At 35.3% G+C, this 19,450-nt stretch overlaps 1 protein-coding gene across 1 annotated transcript in view; it reads left to right on the top strand.

The window, feature by feature from the left end:
* The window catches only part of LOC127831144 (SCO-spondin-like), a 44,864-nt gene that overhangs the window by 10,651 nt on the left and 14,763 nt on the right, over positions 1-19,450 (top strand). Inside the window, exons 4-21 of the mRNA XM_052356136.1 lie at positions 521-649; positions 2,308-2,481; positions 4,933-5,103; positions 5,311-5,484; positions 5,955-6,119; positions 7,028-7,192; positions 8,292-8,462; positions 8,670-8,843; positions 9,314-9,478; positions 10,387-10,521; positions 11,631-11,801; positions 12,010-12,183; positions 13,297-13,446; positions 13,803-14,068; positions 14,412-14,415; positions 15,396-15,569; positions 18,015-18,185; positions 18,394-18,567. Of these exons, the coding sequence (XP_052212096.1) occupies positions 521-649; positions 2,308-2,481; positions 4,933-5,103; positions 5,311-5,484; positions 5,955-6,119; positions 7,028-7,192; positions 8,292-8,462; positions 8,670-8,843; positions 9,314-9,478; positions 10,387-10,521; positions 11,631-11,801; positions 12,010-12,183; positions 13,297-13,446; positions 13,803-14,068; positions 14,412-14,415; positions 15,396-15,569; positions 18,015-18,185; positions 18,394-18,567 (2,907 nt within the window). The remainder of the gene's footprint in view (positions 1-520; positions 650-2,307; positions 2,482-4,932; positions 5,104-5,310; positions 5,485-5,954; positions 6,120-7,027; positions 7,193-8,291; positions 8,463-8,669; positions 8,844-9,313; positions 9,479-10,386; positions 10,522-11,630; positions 11,802-12,009; positions 12,184-13,296; positions 13,447-13,802; positions 14,069-14,411; positions 14,416-15,395; positions 15,570-18,014; positions 18,186-18,393; positions 18,568-19,450) is intronic.

The raw sequence follows: 19,450 nt of genomic DNA, 5'->3' as shown, positions 1-19,450 counted from the left end.
GCATTTTGTGAATTTCCTTTCGTCAAATGAGGAGTTATTAGGTTTTTTAAACTAGTACAAATATTTTTTTTATTTGCTTCGTGTGTCAATCTAAACGTATTATTGCTAAAGTGATGGACGTTAATAAACATGGTATAAACCATCTTTACCTGTGTGTATGAGTATTTCAATGCAGTTTCTTTTTTTAGAAACAAAAGAGAAAACACTCTTCTTAACATTCGAGCTCCTGAGTCGCATTCGATTCCAATAGTATTACTGCTGAAATATTGGATTTGAGCATATTAACAAATGTTTAATATTCATTTAGTTATGGCGGTTTTATAATTTGTTCCCCAATTTAAGACAGTAACAATAAATATGAAAAAAATAACATAAACAAATTGATTAAAAGATTTGGACAATCTAGCACATGAATTCCTTAGAAAGACACACATATTTAAATACATTGAAAAAGAGTTGTTTAACGTTCAACATGTTTACATGTTACATCGTGATGTTTTGGATTCATGTTTATTGGTAGGGTTCCGAGAATATGATCCTAGGAATAAACAAAATGTTCGTTCAAGATGCGTGGATGTCGAAGGAATAAACACATGCGCTGGCGCACGATCAATTCCCAATCACAGACAAGAAAAACGGTTTTTAATGGGTAAGTGTTCCTGATGTAAGATTGATCATAAGTTGCATACTATTTGTACAGAAATTGATCCTAAAAAATATTTAAATTTATATATGCACTGAGTGCTAGTTTTAAGAATCGGTGTAAGGAAAAACGGATTTTATTCCTGATGCAAAGAAGTGATGCGAGATGAAAGGCAGTGCTTTCCAAAGACAAGGGTCCCCCGCCTAGCATTTAAAAATAGTACCCGGTCGTTTAAAGACTTCCGATCAGTGCTTTTGTTTAGTAACAAAAACTAGCCATTCTGACCCACAAGCAAAGTTTTATGTTGTCGAATTAGTATTGTTTCTATGTAAAGTAGTTTCGGGATCGTTTTTGGGCAAGCATATCAATTCATTACCCGAGGCGTATGCTTTTATATACCCAGATGTGCCTGTTGATTCGTCGTTGTAATAGAATATGAGAAGTACACGATGCCACACATCGTGTCACTTGATTTACGCATGGACAGTGGGAACACCCCTGTCCCGATTGGATGTCTTTTTCATCAAATCTTTGAATAGTTACATACGACATAATTTATACTTTACTTTTAAAACTGGAATTATAATGGAATACGGGATTATCGAGAAAACGAAAGAGATGGAAAAAAAATGTAAGTTTGGTGTAATAATTAGAGTCTAGTTTGTACCGATGTTTTGAGAAATGGATCGAGACGATATTATACGTATCTAAAATGATTAAAACATTGTTTGTATTGTTATCAATCATCAAACAGTCATTTTGCATGATAAATGAATTTAAAACAATCAAAGAAGGCATTGTGAACTCTTCACTAACCCATTCTAATGGTCCTCGTTCATCTGAAAGAAAACCTGTGGAAAGCACTAAAGGTATATAGTTCTGTAATACTTTTGAGAGTGCCAATGTTGAAAAAGCTTATGCCTATATAATATTCATTTTAGAGGAAAACGTAAAAAACAACATATGTTTATCGATATCTATTATCAAAGAATAAAAAGGAAGTATAAGGCAAAAAAAGTTTTGCCTTATTAACGTTGAGGTCACATTTATGCGAAATGAAACATACTCATCTGGACTTGAATAACAATGCGGCCTATGGTCTTAGATACGCCTTCGATCATGCAAATCGCCAGCCTAACGTCGACTAAACAAATGGTCTGAAATAAGTCGCACTTGATATGCGACAAATCGGCGACAAATGATAAACTGATTGTTTAAATTAACGAAATCATGATGGTCCAAATAGTTTAGTTGTTAACAGACTATTTTTTGTATTGTTGTTTTATACATTATGAATTGGAAATTACTCCAGTGGTACAAAAATAAGTTACCGCAGCAATGATATGTGTACATACTCATCGAACACATGATTTATATTGAACATTGAACATTGTATCCAATTATCATAACTATTGGTCCATTGGCAATCCCAGCCATTCAATTTTCAGCATATTTCTCTGTGGACTTAATTAAAGGGGAAACTCATGCGGTACTTGGTATTTGGAAGTGAACGACATTATAAAATATCTACCGATGGGACAGTGTCCGTGTGGGTTTCATGATATATATTTTACAGCAGTGTTATACAAGTTAGTATGTGAAGTAAAACGGAAAGAGTTGTGATCATGGATTCATTTTAACAGCATTATATACGATGTTAATAGGTGATGCAACATGGACCCAGTGGATTGAATGGTCTGAATGTAACACCGCTGTGTGTAATATCGAGGGAACGAGGAATCGTACACGACTGTGCTTTGTTCTGAACCCGAATGCTCAAGCGAATTGTAATGGCGGTGACTCGATACAATTACAGAAGTGCACAAAACCTTGTTTGGGTAAATTTTATTATATTCTCAGCAGAGAGATTTTAAACCCAACTGAGCACAAAGTGCTTGGGATGGGCCTTGTTTGTAATATTTATAATATATGGAAAGATGTAAGCTTAAGTAGGAAAAAGTGGGTGAATTTCGATTCGAAAGTAGCCCTCGAAGAGTAAATCGCATGTATATCGATAATTTAGCAGTGCATAGTGTTCTGCGCATGTGAACACTTAAAGCATAACTATTCCATTGCATCATTTCCTTGTTAGATGTCTTTGATCATAACCGCTGCAGAATACTTATCCACATATTATAGTATATGATCATAGTATATTATACATGAACATGGATCTTATAAAAATATGTAGCTCTTATAATTTGAATAACCATGGGGTTTTAAAAAATGAAATGATTAATTATAATATAGCACTTATTATAAAGCTGCTAAGACCCATGTATTGCTGTAGTAATGGTTAAGTGATTATGCGTGCGTTAGTCTCTTAGTCAAACTATTTCGTAACTGTAACGTCATCATAAATCTTGTTTTTAGCTAACCTGAGCAAGAAATACTCATGTTGAACTATTGTCTATAAATTGAGAGCGTAATCGGGCATCTTTCAGTATGCGTTGTAATGTATGCGTCGTCAAATTTAGGCTTGTTGCCACTAAATATGCCACAATTTTCACATTGTTTAAAAATTAACCTTGAAACTTGCTAGTCCAAGTCCGATTCCGGGACAAAGGTGGGTTTAAACCAGGTTTCAAGGCTGCATTTTAGATGAACGTTATTCCACTATAGGAACCAATATTGATGAAATAATATTAATATTGACAATTTGAATGCCAAGTTTGAACTTGTGTCAAGTGAGTCCAAAACAAGATTACCAGGTAAAATGTTAGAACATTCACCTTATTACTCTAAGCGTTTTGGTGGTACTTTAAATATTTTCTTGAAAATATCTCAGCCGAGTTTTAATCGTGGTCAAGTTGAGAAAGAAATGTAACCAGCTAACTGTGTAGCCTACAACCCGCTGACAAGCATACATTGTGAACATATGTGACATCCTATGGCACGACTTGTCTTGCCCTTTGTTTCTATTGGCCAGACGTTTGATACTTAATACGTAACATCAGATTGTGGTCAAGTGCGACACAGGTATTGCCTAAAAGGTCATATTGTATAGTGACATTTTCACATATGTTTGTGGATTTGAAAAATTTCATTAAAAAATTGATTTGTTACATTTTTGTAATGTTTTGAAAAGTCTTAGCTAAAACAATAGACATATGGAAGCATAAGCAAGTGAACTTACCTTGCGTTACGCATGCTATAGAATATTGAGTGAGTTATAAATGCTTTGTTAATAAAAAAAAGTTATGTTTTTCATATTATTAAGGAAAAGGGAAACACACGCTTTATTATTTTATCGATTTCAAATGATATTAATCTACTAATGAAGCAATGATGTAAACGTTGTTCCTAGTTATGAGTGTGAATTCACTTGTTTAAACATACTATGAGCTTTTTTAAATCTATCATTTTTTCTGCAAAACGTCGTTTTGAAGTATACAAAGAAGTGGAAAAAGAAGTCCCTCAAATAAATAATAATAACTAATTGTAAAAATTCCAATAGAAACAACAAGGCAAAGAGATTAATTAATGAGTGTTCTTTAGTGTGTTTCTGCTATGTTTCTTTAAATCATGACTCTGTGTTCGATATTTTTCATGTCCCAAGGATCATAATTTATGCCGCAACTGTCAATTGTTATATGCACATGTCATTCTGTTCGTGAGACGGATTATTCTGCATTACTGCTAGAGTGATTAAGCTTAACAAACATATAAATATCCATGTGCATACCTTTATTCCCTGGTTCAAGTTATTTTCGACAAATCCATAGTTATGACAATTTTATTAAACAAAAAACGTTTTCTTTTTGCGTCGTACGTAACTCGGAATACATTGAATGTTGATATGTGGTACTTCAATAACCAGCATATGAAATTCCGAACCTCCATGATTTGTTCCTATCTGTGCGAAATAACGGGAGTAATGGTCCTTTTTAACAACAAAACTCCCCTCCTTTACCCCTTGGCAGATTTTGAAGAATCTTCACAACAATTATCCTTGCGTGACCCTCTTTAAAATTTGCTCAAATCGTTCCGGTAGATTAAATAAGTATGTCGCAAGAGATAAAAAACATTAACAAATATATATTTTTTAAAAATTATGTATATGGACTTTTATTCTTGTCAGAAATCATATCAAATGCTAGCCATCTAATGACATCTTCGCTTTTTTATTTAAATCATTTGAAATTAATATACAATGTATACGTAGTTAAAAGTACGTTTTAAGTTAAAAAAAAAAGTTAACAGCAGCGTATTATTTAATAAAAAAGGTATTAGAATGTGGTGTGAAAATGAAACGAAAAATAAGTTACTTGTTGTCATATGTGTCTTAGTTGACGGTAGCTGGGGAGCTTGGGAGGGCTGGTCTGTCTGCTACTGTAACGGATTTCGTCCGCGATATCGCAAGTGTGACAGCCCGCCTCCCTTGAATGGCGGACATGATTGCAACGGTTCTGAGTTCGAAGTGGGTATGTGCAACCGAACAAGCAACACTAACTGTCCAGGTATGTACTGCAATATTTTCGTTTATGATGAATACTGTTTAGCTAAATGGAACATATCCATAAGCTAACTCTATTTGAAAAATTGTTTAGGTAACAGACATACATATTCATGTTAACAAAAAGCGATATGTATTTCTGTATAGAGACATATTGAAATACTTAAACATACAAGTTATTGAATGCGTGGCCATTGTTTGATATAAATAGTTGATGGAAAGTGGACTGACTGGTCAGCATGGTCCACTTGCTCCGTAAGCTGTGAGAATGGAACTCAATCTCGAAACCGGAACTGTACTAACCCACCTCAAGCTTATGGAGGAAAGGATTGTGGTTTAGATGATAGCGCGTTTCAGAATTGCAGTACCTCGATACCTTGTCCAGGTTTGCTGTGTAAATTACATAATCCGTACATTAAATCAGGCTATGTTAAGTGAAGAACTTAAATTGATACAAATTCAAAAATCCAGTTACATAACTAGCCTTGTGTATACAGCAATAGAATCATTATAATTAAAGATCGGTTTTTCACGTGTGCGAGATATGTGTCTGTATAAAACAGTATTAGAATAGTTCTTATTCATTAACACCATATCATTAGAAGTGTGGAGCTGTACGTAGTTTGTTTATTAACACCATAACATGAGTAGTATGCACTGAACGTTGTTTTCTCATTAACACCAAATACTTAATATCGTCCAAGGAGACTTCTTGAAACCCAAAGTACTAGAGCTTGCATAGTTGGTATTTAACATTAGATATAAGTATAAGATAGATATTAAGGTCATGCATCAAACGCCCAATACGCAACATTTTTATGCCTCCACAAAATTATAGTGTTGTGTTCCTTATAGTAAATGGCGCATGGGGAGTCTGGGAGGGCTGGTCTGTCTGTGCCTGTAACGGATTTCGCGGGCGAAATCGCTACTGTGACAGCCCGCCTCCCACAAACGGTGGACAGGATTGTCAGGATGTGCGATACGAAGTGGAATTGTGCAACAAGACAAGCAATTGTTCAGGCATGTAGCACTTAATAAGCATTCGTTCTCTACAAAGTTTGTTTAAATCTTATGCCTAAGGTATCAACAGAACCTCGCCCTAGACAGTTGAATGCCTCAACAAAGTGAAAGGCATGAAGCATTGCATTTGTACGTTGGAACGTACGTCCGAAAGTTTTTCTCTCAACTTCTATATTAACCGACTGAGTGGATTTCATGCCAACGATACGAGCTGAATGATTATAATGTGTAGGTGTTCGTATAAAGGGAACTTTGGCTACAAATAGTACAGTACAAGTATGTCCCTGTGCGTTATTCCACTATTTGATATACATGAAGAGTTCCCAAAGGTCCCATTTAAGTGCCTGGAAAATTTCACTTAAACTTTCACAGCAGACAAACACAAACGTTTTTGTGATCAGATTTGGCAGAATCATCACCGTTTGTCTTTTGTTTTCATTATGTAGTATATAATCCACAAACGTGTGTGCTCTCAACTCATCTTTAACTAATTGGTGGATTGCGCGCAAATTTTCACAGCTGAACGACGGAATTGTAAGTGCTTGAAAACGATTAAAAGCAATGAAGGTCAGACATGGAGATCATAAGTCGAAATTCTGCATTGATTGTTGAGGCTTTTGTCTGTGTTAAAGCGATAGGAGGGAGTTTTTTCATCATGTTGTAATTTTTACGTCGGATATGTGGTGATTTAAATTGTCTTCAACACATTGCCCTTTGTTCAAAGCAGATCACATCCCAGGTGACATTTGATTCATTATAGACTTCTTGAAATCAAAAGTACTATAGCTTTCATAATTGGTATGTTACATAAGATATTAGTATAAGATAGATATTAAGGTCATACATAAAACGTCCAATACGAATCATGTGTATGCCTCGACAAAATTATAGTGTTGTGTTCCTTATACTAAATGGCGCCTGGGGAGCCTGGGAGGGCTGGTCTGTCTGTGCCTGTAACGGATTTCGCGGGCGAAATCGCTACTGTGACAGCCCGCCTCCCACAAACGGTGGACAGTATTGTCAGAGAATGCCATACGAAGTGGAATTGTGCAACAAGACAAGCAATTGTTCAGGCATGTAACACTTTACAAGCATTCGTTCTCTACAAGGTTTGTTTAAATCTTATGCCTAAGGTATCAACAGAACCTTGCCCTAGAAAAATGCCTCAACAAAGTGAACGGCATTAAGCATTGCATTTGTACGTGGGAACGTACGTCCGAAAGTTTTTCTCTCAACTTCTATATTAACCGACTGGGTGGATTTCATGTCAACGCTAAAAACTGAATAATTATAATGTGTAGGTGTTCGTATAAAGGGAACTTTGGCTGCAAATAGTTTGGCACAAGTATGTCCCTGTGTGTTTTCCACAATTGAATATATATGAAGAGTTCCAAAAGGTCCCCTTTAAGTGCCTGGCAGATTTCACTTAAACTTTCACAGCAGACAAACACAAAAAACGAGTTTGTGATCAGACTTGGCAGAATTATCTCCCTTTGTCATTTTTATTCATTATATAGTATATAATCCACAAACGTGTGTGCTCTCAATTCATCTTAAACCAATGGGTGGATTGTGCGCAAATTTTCATAGCTGAAAGACCGGAATTGTAAGTGATCGAAAACGATTGAATCGAGGCTACGACCAGTTTGCACATACTTTTGATCTTTTGTCAGTTTAATCTTAACTGAGCTAATAGTATTCATAGTGAGCTTTTATGATACCGTGTAGTCAGTTGTCCATCGGAGCGTCAGGTGCGTTAGTTGTGTGCGTAAACTGTTTTATTTAAACAACTCCTCCTTTTCCCCTTGGCAGATTTTGAAGAATCTTCAAAAAAATCATCCTTGCGTGACCCTCTTTAAAATTTGCTCAAATCGTTCCGGTCAATTTAATAAGTATGTCGCAAATGATAAAAACACATTAAAAATATATATATTAAAAAAAATGTATATGGACTTATATTCTTGTCAGAAATCATATCAAATGCTAGCCATCTAATGACATCTTCGCTTTTTTATTTAAATCATTTGAAATTAATATATACGTAGTTAAAAGTACGTTTTAAGTTTAAAAAAAAAACAGTCAACAGCAGCGCATTATTTAATAAAAAAGGTATTACAATGTGGTGTGAAAATGAAACGAATAATAAGTTACTTGTTGTCATATGTTTCTTAGTTGACGGTAGCTGGGGAGCTTGGGAGGGCTGGTCTGTCTGCTACTGTAACGGATTTCGTCCGCGATATCGCAAGTGTGACAGCCCGCCTCCCTTGAATGGCGGACATGTTTGCAACGGTTCTGAGTTCGAAGTGGGTATGTGCAACCGAACAAGCAACACTAACTGTCCAGGTATGTACTGCAATATTTTCGTTTATGATGAATACTGTTTAGCTAAATGGAACATATCCATAAGCTAACTCTATTTGAAAAATTGTTTAGGTAACAGACATACATATTCATGTTAACAAAAAGCGATATGTATTTCTGTATAGAGACATATTGAAATACTTAAACATACAAGTTATTGAATGCGTGGCCATTGTTTGATATAAATAGTTGATGGAAAGTGGACTGACTGGTCAGCATGGTCCACTTGCTCCGTAAGCTGTGAGAATGGAACTCAATCTCGAAACCGGAACTGTACTAACCCACCTCAAGCTTATGGAGGAAAGGATTGTGGTTTAGATGATAGCGCGTTTCAGAATTGCAGTACCTCGATACCTTGTCCAGGTTTGCTGTGTAAATTACATAATCCGTACATTAAATCAGGCTATGTTAAGTGAAGAACTTAAATTGATACAAATTCAAAAATCCAGTTACATAACTAGCCTTGTGTATACAGCAATAGAATCATTACAGTTAAAGATCGGTTTTTCACGTGTGCGAGATATGTGTCTGTATAAAACAGTATTAGAATAGTTCTTATTCATTAACACCATATCATTAGAAGTGTGGAGCTGTACGTAGTTTGTTTATTAACACCATAACATGAGTAGTATGCACTGAACGTTGTTTTCTCATTAACACCAAATACTTAATATCGTCCAAGGAGACTTCTTGAAACCCAAAGTACTAGAGCTTGCATAGTTGGTATTTAACATTAGATATAAGTATAAGATAGATATTAAGGTCATGCATCAAACGCCCAATACGCAACATTTTTATGCCTCCACAAAATTATAGTGTTGTGTTCCTTATAGTAAATGGCGCATGGGGAGTCTGGGAGGGCTGGTCTGTCTGTGCCTGTAACGGATTTCGCGGGCGAAATCGCTACTGTGACAGCCCGCCTCCCACAAACGGTGGACAGGATTGTCAGGATGTGCGATACGAAGTGGAATTGTGCAACAAGACAAGCAATTGTTCAGGCATGTAGCACTTAATAAGCATTCGTTCTCTACAAAGTTTGTTTAAATCTTATGCCTAAGGTATCAACAGAACCTCGCCCTAGACAGTTGAATGCCTCAACAAAGTGAAAGGCATGAAGCATTGCATTTGTACGTTGGAACGTACGTCCGAAAGTTTTTCTCTCAACTTCTATATTAACCGACTGAGTGGATTTCATGCCAACGATACGAGCTGAATGATTATAATGTGTAGGTGTTCGTATAAAGGGAACTTTGGCTACAAATAGTACAGTACAAGTATGTCCCTGTGCGTTATTCCACTATTTGATATACATGAAGAGTTCCCAAAGGTCCCCTTTAAGTGCCTGGAAAATTTCACTTAAACTTTCACAGCAGACAAACACAAACGTTTTTGTGATCAGATTTGGCAGAATCATCACCGTTTGTCTTTTGTTTTCATTATGTAGTATATAATCCACAAACGTGTGTGCTCTCAACTCATCTTTAACTAATTGGTGGATTGCGCGCAAATTTTCACAGCTGAACGACGGAATTGTAAGTGCTTGAAAACGATTAAAAGCAATGAAGGTCAGACATGGAGATCATAAGTCGAAATTCTGCATTGATTGTTGAGGCTTTTGTCTGTGTTAAAGCGATAGGAGGGAGTTTTTTCATCATGTTGTAATTTTTACGTCGGATATGTGGTGATTTAAATTGTCTTCAACACATTGCCCTTTGTTCAAAGCAGATCACATCCCAGGTGACATTTGATTCATTATAGACTTCTTGAAACCAAAAGTACTATAGCTTTCATAGTTGGTATGTTACATAAGATATTAGTATAAGATAGATATTAAGGTCATACATAAAACGTCCAATACGAATCATGTGTATGCCTCGACAAAATTATAGTGTTGTGTTCCTTATACTAAATGGCGCCTGGGGAGCCTGGGAGGGCTGGTCTGTCTGTGCCTGTAACGGATTTCGCGGGCGAAATCGCTACTGTGACAGCCCGCCTCCCACAAACGGTGGACAGTATTGTCAGAGTATGCCATACGAAGTGTAATTGTGCAACAAGACAAGCAATTGTTCAGGCATGTAACACTTTACAAGCATTCGTTCTCTACAAGGTTTGTTTAAATCTTATGCCTAAGGTATCAACAGAACCTTGCCCTAGAAAAATGCCTCAACAAAGTGAACGGCATTAAGCATTGCATTTGTACGTGGGAACGTACGTCCGAAAGTTTTTCTCTCAACTTCTATATTAACCGACTGGGTGGATTTCATGTCAACGCTAAAAACTGAATAATTATAATGTGTAGGTGTTCGTATAAAGGGAACTTTGGCTGCAAATAGTTTGGCACAAGTATGTCCCTGTGTGTTTTCCACAATTGCATATATATGAAGAGTTCCAAAAGGTCCCCTTTAAGTGCCTGGCAGATTTCACTTAAACTTTCACAGCAGACAAACACAAAAAAACGAGTTTGTGATCAGACTTGGCAGAATTATCTCCCTTTGTCATTTTTATTCATTATATAGTATATAATCCACAAACGTGTGTGCTCTCAATTCATCTTAAACCAATGGGTGGATTGTGCGCAAATTTTCATAGCTGAAAGACCGGAATTGTAAGTGATCGAAAACGATTGAATCGAGGCTACGACCAGTTTGCACATACTTTTGATCTTTTGTCATTTTAATCTTAACTGAGCTAATAGTATTCATAGTGAGCTTTTATGATACCGTGTAGTCAGTTGTCCATCGGAGCGTCAGGTGCGTTAGTTGTGTGCGTAAACTGTTTTCCCCTTGGCAGATTTTGAAGAATCTTCAAAAAAATCATCCTTGCGTGACCCTCTTTAAAATTTGCTCAAATCGTTCCGGTCAATTTAATAAGTATGTCGCAAATGATAAAAACACATTCAAAATATATATATATAAAAAAATGTATATGGACTTATATTCTTGTCAGAAATCATATCAAATGCTAGCCATCTAATGACATCTTCGCTTTTTTATTTAAATCATTTGAAATTAATATATACGTAGTTAAAAGTACGTTTTAAGTTTTTAAAAAAAACAGTCAACAGCAGCGCATTATTTAATAAAAAAGGTATTACAATGTGGTGTGAAAATGAAACGAATAATAAGTTATTTGTTGTCATATGTTTCTTAGTTGACGGTAGCTGGGGAGCTTGGGAGGGCTGGTCTGTCTGCTACTGTAACGGATTTCGTCCGCGATATCGCAAGTGTGACAGCCCGCCTCCCTTGAATGGCGGACATGTTTGCAACGGTTCTGAGTTCGAAGTGGGTATGTGCAACCGAACAAGCAACACTAACTGTCCAGGTATGTACTGCAATATTTTTGTTTATGATTAATAATGTTTAGCTAAATGGAACATATCCATAAGCTAACTCTATTTGAAAAATTGTTTAGTTAACAAACATACATATTCATGTTAACAAAAAGCGATATGTATTTCTGTATGGACACATATTTTTTATACTTAGACATACAAGTTATTGAATGCGTCGCCATTGTTTGATATTAATAGTTGATGGAAAGTGGACTGACTGGTCAGCATGGTCCACTTGCTCCGTAAGCTGTGAGAATGGAACTCAATCTCGAAACCGGAACTGTACTAACCCACCTCAAGCTTATGGAGGAAAGGATTGTGGTTTAGATGATAGCGCGTTTCAGAATTGCAGTACCTCGATACCTTGTCCAGGTTTGATGTGTAAATTACATAATCAGTACATTAAATCAGGCTATGTTAAGCGAAGAACTTAAATTGATACAAATTCAAAAATCCAGTTACATAACGAGCCGTGTGTATACACCAATCGAATCATTATAGTTAAAGATCGGTTTTCACGTGCGCGAGATGTGTGTCCGTATAAAACAGTATTTGAATAGTTTTTATTCATTAACACCATAGCATTAAAAGTGTGGAGCTGTACGTAGTTTGTTTAATAACACAATAACATAAGTAGTATGAAATGACGTTGTTTTGTCATTAACACCATATACTTAACGTCGAAGGAGAGGTTTAAGATTCCGTTTGTGAATGTTTGTGAGTGGTGGATCACAGCTCGTATGATCCGCAATCAAAGGTTTTGCTCGCAATGCCCCTTGACGACCCGACGACGCGTGGCTTTAAATACCCAAGCTCCTCTGTGAAAGTTCAAGATCGAATATCACAAATGTTCTGAATCCGCTCTGTAACATTTTAAATCATGTCAGGTTTTTTTGAGTTATTAGTATTCATATTCTCTTTAACCAGACAATATGTCGCTTACAACTCGAGTGCTTCAAAACTCATGATCAGCAGTTCTGAACTTATGCTTCTGCTTTATAATTTTCAATGCATTAAATATCACTTCAAATTGTCTCAAAGTTCATGCATTATCGGAAACGCTTTGAAACGTTTTAATGCCTGAAAGTATGTTGTTATAACATCATATTTTATTTCCCAAGCCCAGATAGTTTATCGCATAAATGTGGGTTACTCTTCAGTAACAGGTCACATTTACAAATCAAAGTCAACAGATAATTTAAATGTTTGTGCTGTAACTGCTTAATGCCGAGGTTGAATTGAATAAAAAAAAAATAAGTTAATGTTTCCATTTGATACCATATTTTGTTTGACTCGTCCTGAAAAAGTGTTAGTAAGATACCCAACGGCTCGGTTAGAAATATTGTTGTTGGTTAATGTCAACTTACATTTCTAGAAATCTTAAACAGAAACAAATCTTAATTTTACTTTGTTACATTGTGTAACCCATGAGCGCGATTCTGTATAAACGTATGTCATTGAACATTTGATTTTTTTCTATCGTAGATCAAATCACATGTACGTTCGATGCGCCGTTAAATTGTACTTGGCATAACGTTGACTTGTTTGACAATATGGACTGGATTGTGTTCAATGGCTCGACGAACACTGACGACACGGGGCCTAGCTCGGATCATACGTTTGGTAACAGTACTGGTACGTTGATATTCCTTTTTATACTGTTAAAAAGATAGCGGAGGGTGTTTGTACTTCATACAGATGTAAAAAGAACTTGCAGTTTAAATTTTTTCGAAATTATGTGAAAATATGTGTTGGTGCCTTTCATTAAAAAAAGACAATGATCTTGAAATAAGTATTGGCGTTTTCATTCTTCAAAACATATAATATAATGATGATATGTTTTTTAGTTGATAAAATTGTAAAATAGTTTTGATGTTGTTCATCCTTCTACGTTTTTATATATTTCATTGTTGTCTAGATATTAATACATGCTTAAATAAATATGAATATACAAAAACTAATATGGTTAATTGTACCAGCAATTGTTTTAGGCAAATACATCTACCTCGAGTCCAGCGCCCCAAGCGAGGAATGTGACAAGGCCTGGTATCAGAGTGGCATCAAACAGCCCGGTTTTAACGCTCCTGCCTGTGTTCAATTCTGGTATCACATGTATGGTGCTGATATCGGAAGTCTCAACATTTACATGGCTACTGGTTCCAAGCTTCCAGGGAAATTGCTGTGGACTGTAAGTGGGAACCAGGGAGATGTCTGGAAGTCTGGACATGTACCTTTGAGCTACACTTCAAATATTTCGGTAAGATTTTATCATATTATTATATCACTTCGAATAAGACGATTTCACTACTCTTAATTAAGAATTTAAATGATTTGAACTTATTCTTTTCAGGTTTCGAAGTCATAGTCAGAAAATGTTCTTATGAAATTATTTCAAACTTGTTTATTCTATATAGTACGATATGTGTTAATATTTACTGAGGTTGTTTTAAAATTTCATTCTTTCCGATAACTGTGTTCATTTCTATAGATTTAGCATCAGCCCTATTTTGTATTTTTTTAATATGTGTGTTATTACTTTAGTATATTATCTGTATGAGGACAGTTTTTATCATATGCATGTCGTTTCTATATCATCGAAGGAGGGTATATATTAATACCTCACCTCCTAAAATGATTAAAACATTGTTTGTATTGTTATCAATCATCAAACAGTCATTTTGCATGATAAATGAATTTAAAACAATCAAAGAAGGCATTGTGAACTCTTCACTAACCCATTCTAATGGTCCTCGTTCATCTGAAAGAAAACCTGTGGAAAGCACTAAAGGTATATAGTTCTGTAATACTTTTGAGAGTGCCAATGTTGAAAAAGCTTATGCCTATATAATATTCATTTTAGAGGAAAGCGTAAAAAACAACATATGTTTATCGATATCTATTATCAAAGAATAAAAAGGAAGTATAAGGCAAAAAAAGTTTTGCCTTATTAACGTTGAGGTCACATTTATGCGAAATGAAACATACTCATCTGGACTTGAATAACAATGCGGCCTATGGTCTTAGATACGCCTTCGATCATGCAAATCGCCAGCCTAACGTCGACTAAACAAATGGTCTGAAATAAGTCGCACTTGATATGCGACAAATCGGCGACAAATGATAAAATGATTGTTTAAATTAACGAAATCATGATGGTCCAAATAGTTTAGTTGTTAACAGACTATTTTTTTGTATTGTTGTTTTATACATTATGAATTGGAAATTACTCCAGTGGTACAAAAATAAGTTACCGCAGCAATGATATGTGTACATACTCATCGAACACATGATTTATATTGAACATTGAACATTGTATCCAATTATCATAACTATTGGTCCATTGGCAATCCCAGCCATTCAATTTTCAGCATATTTCTCTGTGGACTTTATTAAAGGGGAAACTCATGCGGTACTTGGTATTTGGAAGTGAACGACATTATAAAATATCTACCGATGGGACAGTGTCCGTGTGGGTTTCATGATATATATTTTACAGCAGTGTTATACAAGTTAGTATGTGAAGTAAAACGGAAAGAGTTGTGATCATGGATTCATTTTAACAGCATTATATACGATGTTAATAGGTGATGCAACATGGACCCAGTGGATTGAATGGTCTGAATGTAACACCGCTGTGTGTAATATCGAGGGAACGAGGAATCGTACACGACTGTGCTTTGTACTGAACCCGAATGCCCAAGCGAATTGTAATGGCGGTGACTCGATACAATTACAGAAGTGCACAAAACCTTGTTTGGGTAAATTTTATTATATTCTCAGCAGAGAGATTTTAAACCCAACTGAGCACAAAGTGCTTGGGATGGGCCTTGTTTGTAATATTTATAATATATGGAAAGATGTAAGCTTAAGTAGGAAAAAGTGGGTGAATTTCGATTCGAAAGTAGCCCTCGAAGAGTAAATCGCATGTATATCGAGATAATTTAGCAGTGCATAATGTTCTGCGCATGTGAACACTTAAAGCATAACTATTCCATTGCATCATTTCCTTGTTAGATGTCTTTGATCATAACCGCTGCAGAATACTTATCCACATATTATAGTATATGATCATAGTATATTATACATGAACATGGATCTTATAAAAATATGTAGCTCTTATAATTTGAATAACCATGGGGTTTTAAAAAATGAAATGATTAATTATAATATAGCACTTATTATAAAGCTGCTAAGACCCATGTATTGCTGTAGTAATGGTTAAGTGTTTATGCGTGCGTTAGTCTCTTAGTCAAACTATTTCGTAACTGTAACGTCATCATAAATCTTGTTTTTAGCTAACCTGAGCAAGAAATACTCATGTTGAACTATTGTCTATAAATTGAGAGCGTAATCGGCATCTTTCAATATGCGTTGTAATGTATGCGTCGTCAAATTTAGGCTTGTTGCCACTAAATATGCCACAATTTTCACATTGTTTAAAAATTAACCTTGAAACTTGCTAGTCCAAGTCCGATTCCGGGACAAAGGTGGGTTTAAACCAGGTTTCAAGGCTGCATTTTAGATGAACGTTATTCCACTATAGGAACCAATATTGATGAAATAATAATAATATTGACAATTTGAATGCCAAGTTTGAACTTGTGTCAAGTGAGTCCAAAACAAGATTACCAGGTAAAATGTTAGAACATTCACCTTATTACTCTAAGCGTTTTGGTGGTACTTTAAATATTTTCTTGAAAATATCTCAGCCGAGTTTTAATCGTGGTCAAGTTGAGAAAGAAATGTAACCAGCTAACTGTGTAGCCTACAACCCGCTGACAAGCATACATTGTGAACATATGTGACATCCTATGGCACGACTTGTCTTGCCCTTTGTTTCTATTGGCCAGACGTTTGATACTTAATACGTAACATCAGATTTTGGTCAAGTGCGACACAGGTATTGCCTAAAAGGTCATATTGTATAGTGACATTTTCACATATGTTTGTGGATTTGAAAAATTTCATTAAAAAATTGATTTGTTACATTTTTGTAATGTTTTGAAAAGTCTTAGCTAAAACAATAGACATATGGAAGCATAAGCAAGTGAACTTACCTTGCGTTACGCATGCTATATAATATTGAGTGAGTTATAAATGCTTTGTTAATAAAAAAAAATTATGTTTTTCATATTATTAAGGAAAAGGGAAACACACGCTTTATTATTTTATCGATTTCAAATGATATTAATCTACTAATGAAGCAATGATGTAAACGTTGTTCCTAGTTATGAGTGTGAATTCACTTGTTTAAACATACTATGAGCTTTTTTAAATCTATCGTTTTTTCTGCAAAACGTCGTTTTGAAGTATACAAAGAAGTGGAAAAAGAAGTCCCTCAAATAAATAATAATAACTAATTGTAAAAATTCCAATAGAAACAACAAGGCAAAGAGATTAATTAATGAGTGTTCTTTAGTGTGTTTCTGCTATGTTTCTTTAAATCATGACTCTGTGTTCGATATTTTTCATGTCCCAAGGATCATAATTTATGCCGCAACTGTCAATTAATATATGCACATGTCATTCTGTTCGTGAGACGGATTATTCTGCATTACTGCTAGAGTGATTAAGCTTAACAAACATATAAATATCCATGTACATACCTTTATTCCCTGGTTCAAGTTATTTTCGACAAATCCATAGTTATGACAATTTTATTAAACAAAAAACGTTTTCTTTTTGCGTCGTACGTAACTCGGAATACATTGAGTGTCGATATATGGTACTTCAATAATCAGCATATGAAATTCCGAACCTCCATGATTTGTTCCTATCTGTGCGAAATAACGGGAGTAATGGTCCTTTTTAACAACAAAACTCCCCTCCTTTACCCCTTGGCAGATTTTGAAGAATCTTCACAACAATTATCCTTGCGTGACCCTCTTTAAAATTTGCTCAAATCGTTCCGGTAGATTAAATAAGTATGTCGCAAGAGATAAAAAACATTAACAAATATATATTTTTTAAAAATTATGTATATGGACTTTTATTCTTGTCAGAAATCATATCAAATGCTAGCCATCTAATGACATCTTCGCCTTTTTATTTAAATCATTTGAAATTAATATATACGTAGTTAAAAGTACGTTTTAAGTTTTAAAAAAAAGTTAACAGCAGCGTATTATTTAATAAAAAAGGCATTACAATGTGGTATGGAAATGAAACGAAAAATAAGTTACTTGTTGCCATATGTTTCTTAGTTGACGGTAGCTGGGGAGCTTGGGAGGGCTGGTCTGTCTGCTACTGTAACGGATTTCGTCCGCGATATCGCAAGTGTGACAGCCCGCCTCCCTTGAATGGCGGACATGATTGCAACGGTTCTGAGTTCGAAGTGGGTATGTGCAACCGAACAAGCAACACTAACTGTCCAGGTATGTACTGCAATATTTTCGTTTATGATGAATACTGTTTAGCTAAATGGAACATATCCATAAGCTAACTCTATTTGAAAAATTGTTTAGTTAACAAACATACATATTCATGTTAACAAAAAGCGATATGTATTTCTGTATGGACACATATTTTTTATACTTAGACATACAAGTTATTGTATGCGTCGCCATTGTTTGATATTAATAGTTGATGGAAAGTGGACTGACTGGTCATCATGGTCCACTTGCTCCGTAAGCTGTGAGAATGGAACTCAATCTCGAAACCGGAACTGTACTAACCCACCTCAAGCTTATGGAGGAAAGGATTGTGGTTTAGATGATAGCGCGTTTCAGAATTGCAGTACCTCGATACCTTGTCCAGGTTTGATGTGTAAATTACATAATCAGTACATTAAATCAGGCTATGTTAAGCGAAGAACTTAAATTGATACAAATTCAAAAATCCAGTTACATAACGAGCCGTGTGTATACACCAATCGAATCATTATAGTTAAAGATCGGTTTTCACGTGCGCGAGATGTGTGTCCGTATAAAACAGTATTTGAATAGTTTTTATTCATTAACACCATAGCATTAAAAGTGTGGAGCTGTACGTAGTTTGTTTAATAACACAATAACATATGTAGTATGAAATGACGTTGTTTTGTCATTAACACCATATACTTAATAACGTCGAAGAAGAGGTTTAAGATTCCGTTTGTGAATGTTTGTGAGTGGTGGATCACAGCTCGTATGTTCCGCAATCAAAGGTTTTGCTCGCAATGCCCCTTGACGACCCGACGACGTGTGGCTTAAAATACCCAAGCTCCTCTGTGAAAGTTCAAGATCGAATATCACAAATGTTCTGAATCCGCTCTGTAACATTTTAAATCATGTCAGGATTTTTTGAGTTATTTGTATTCATATTCTCTTTAACTATACAACATGTCGCTTACAACTCGAGTGCTTCAAAACTCATGATCAGCAGTCCTGAACTTATGCTTCTGCTTTATAATTTTCAATGCATTAAATATCACTTCAAATTGTCTCAAAGTTCATGCATTATCGGAAACGCTTTGAAACGTTTTAATGCCTGAAAGTATGTTGTTATATTTTATTTCCCAAGCCCAGATAGTTTATCGCATAAATGTGGGTTACTCTTCAGTAACAGGTCACATTTACAAATCAAAGTCAACAGATAATTTAAATGTTTGTGCTGTAACTGCTTCATGCCGAGGTTGAATTGAATAAAAAAAAAATAAGTT

Source organism: Dreissena polymorpha, chromosome 5 (assembly GCF_020536995.1).
Source record: "Dreissena polymorpha isolate Duluth1 chromosome 5, UMN_Dpol_1.0, whole genome shotgun sequence".
NCBI classification, from domain to species: domain Eukaryota; kingdom Metazoa; phylum Mollusca; class Bivalvia; order Myida; family Dreissenidae; genus Dreissena; species Dreissena polymorpha.
Note: the sequence above shows the minus strand (reverse complement) of the source record. Positions and strands in the feature narration are given on the sequence as shown.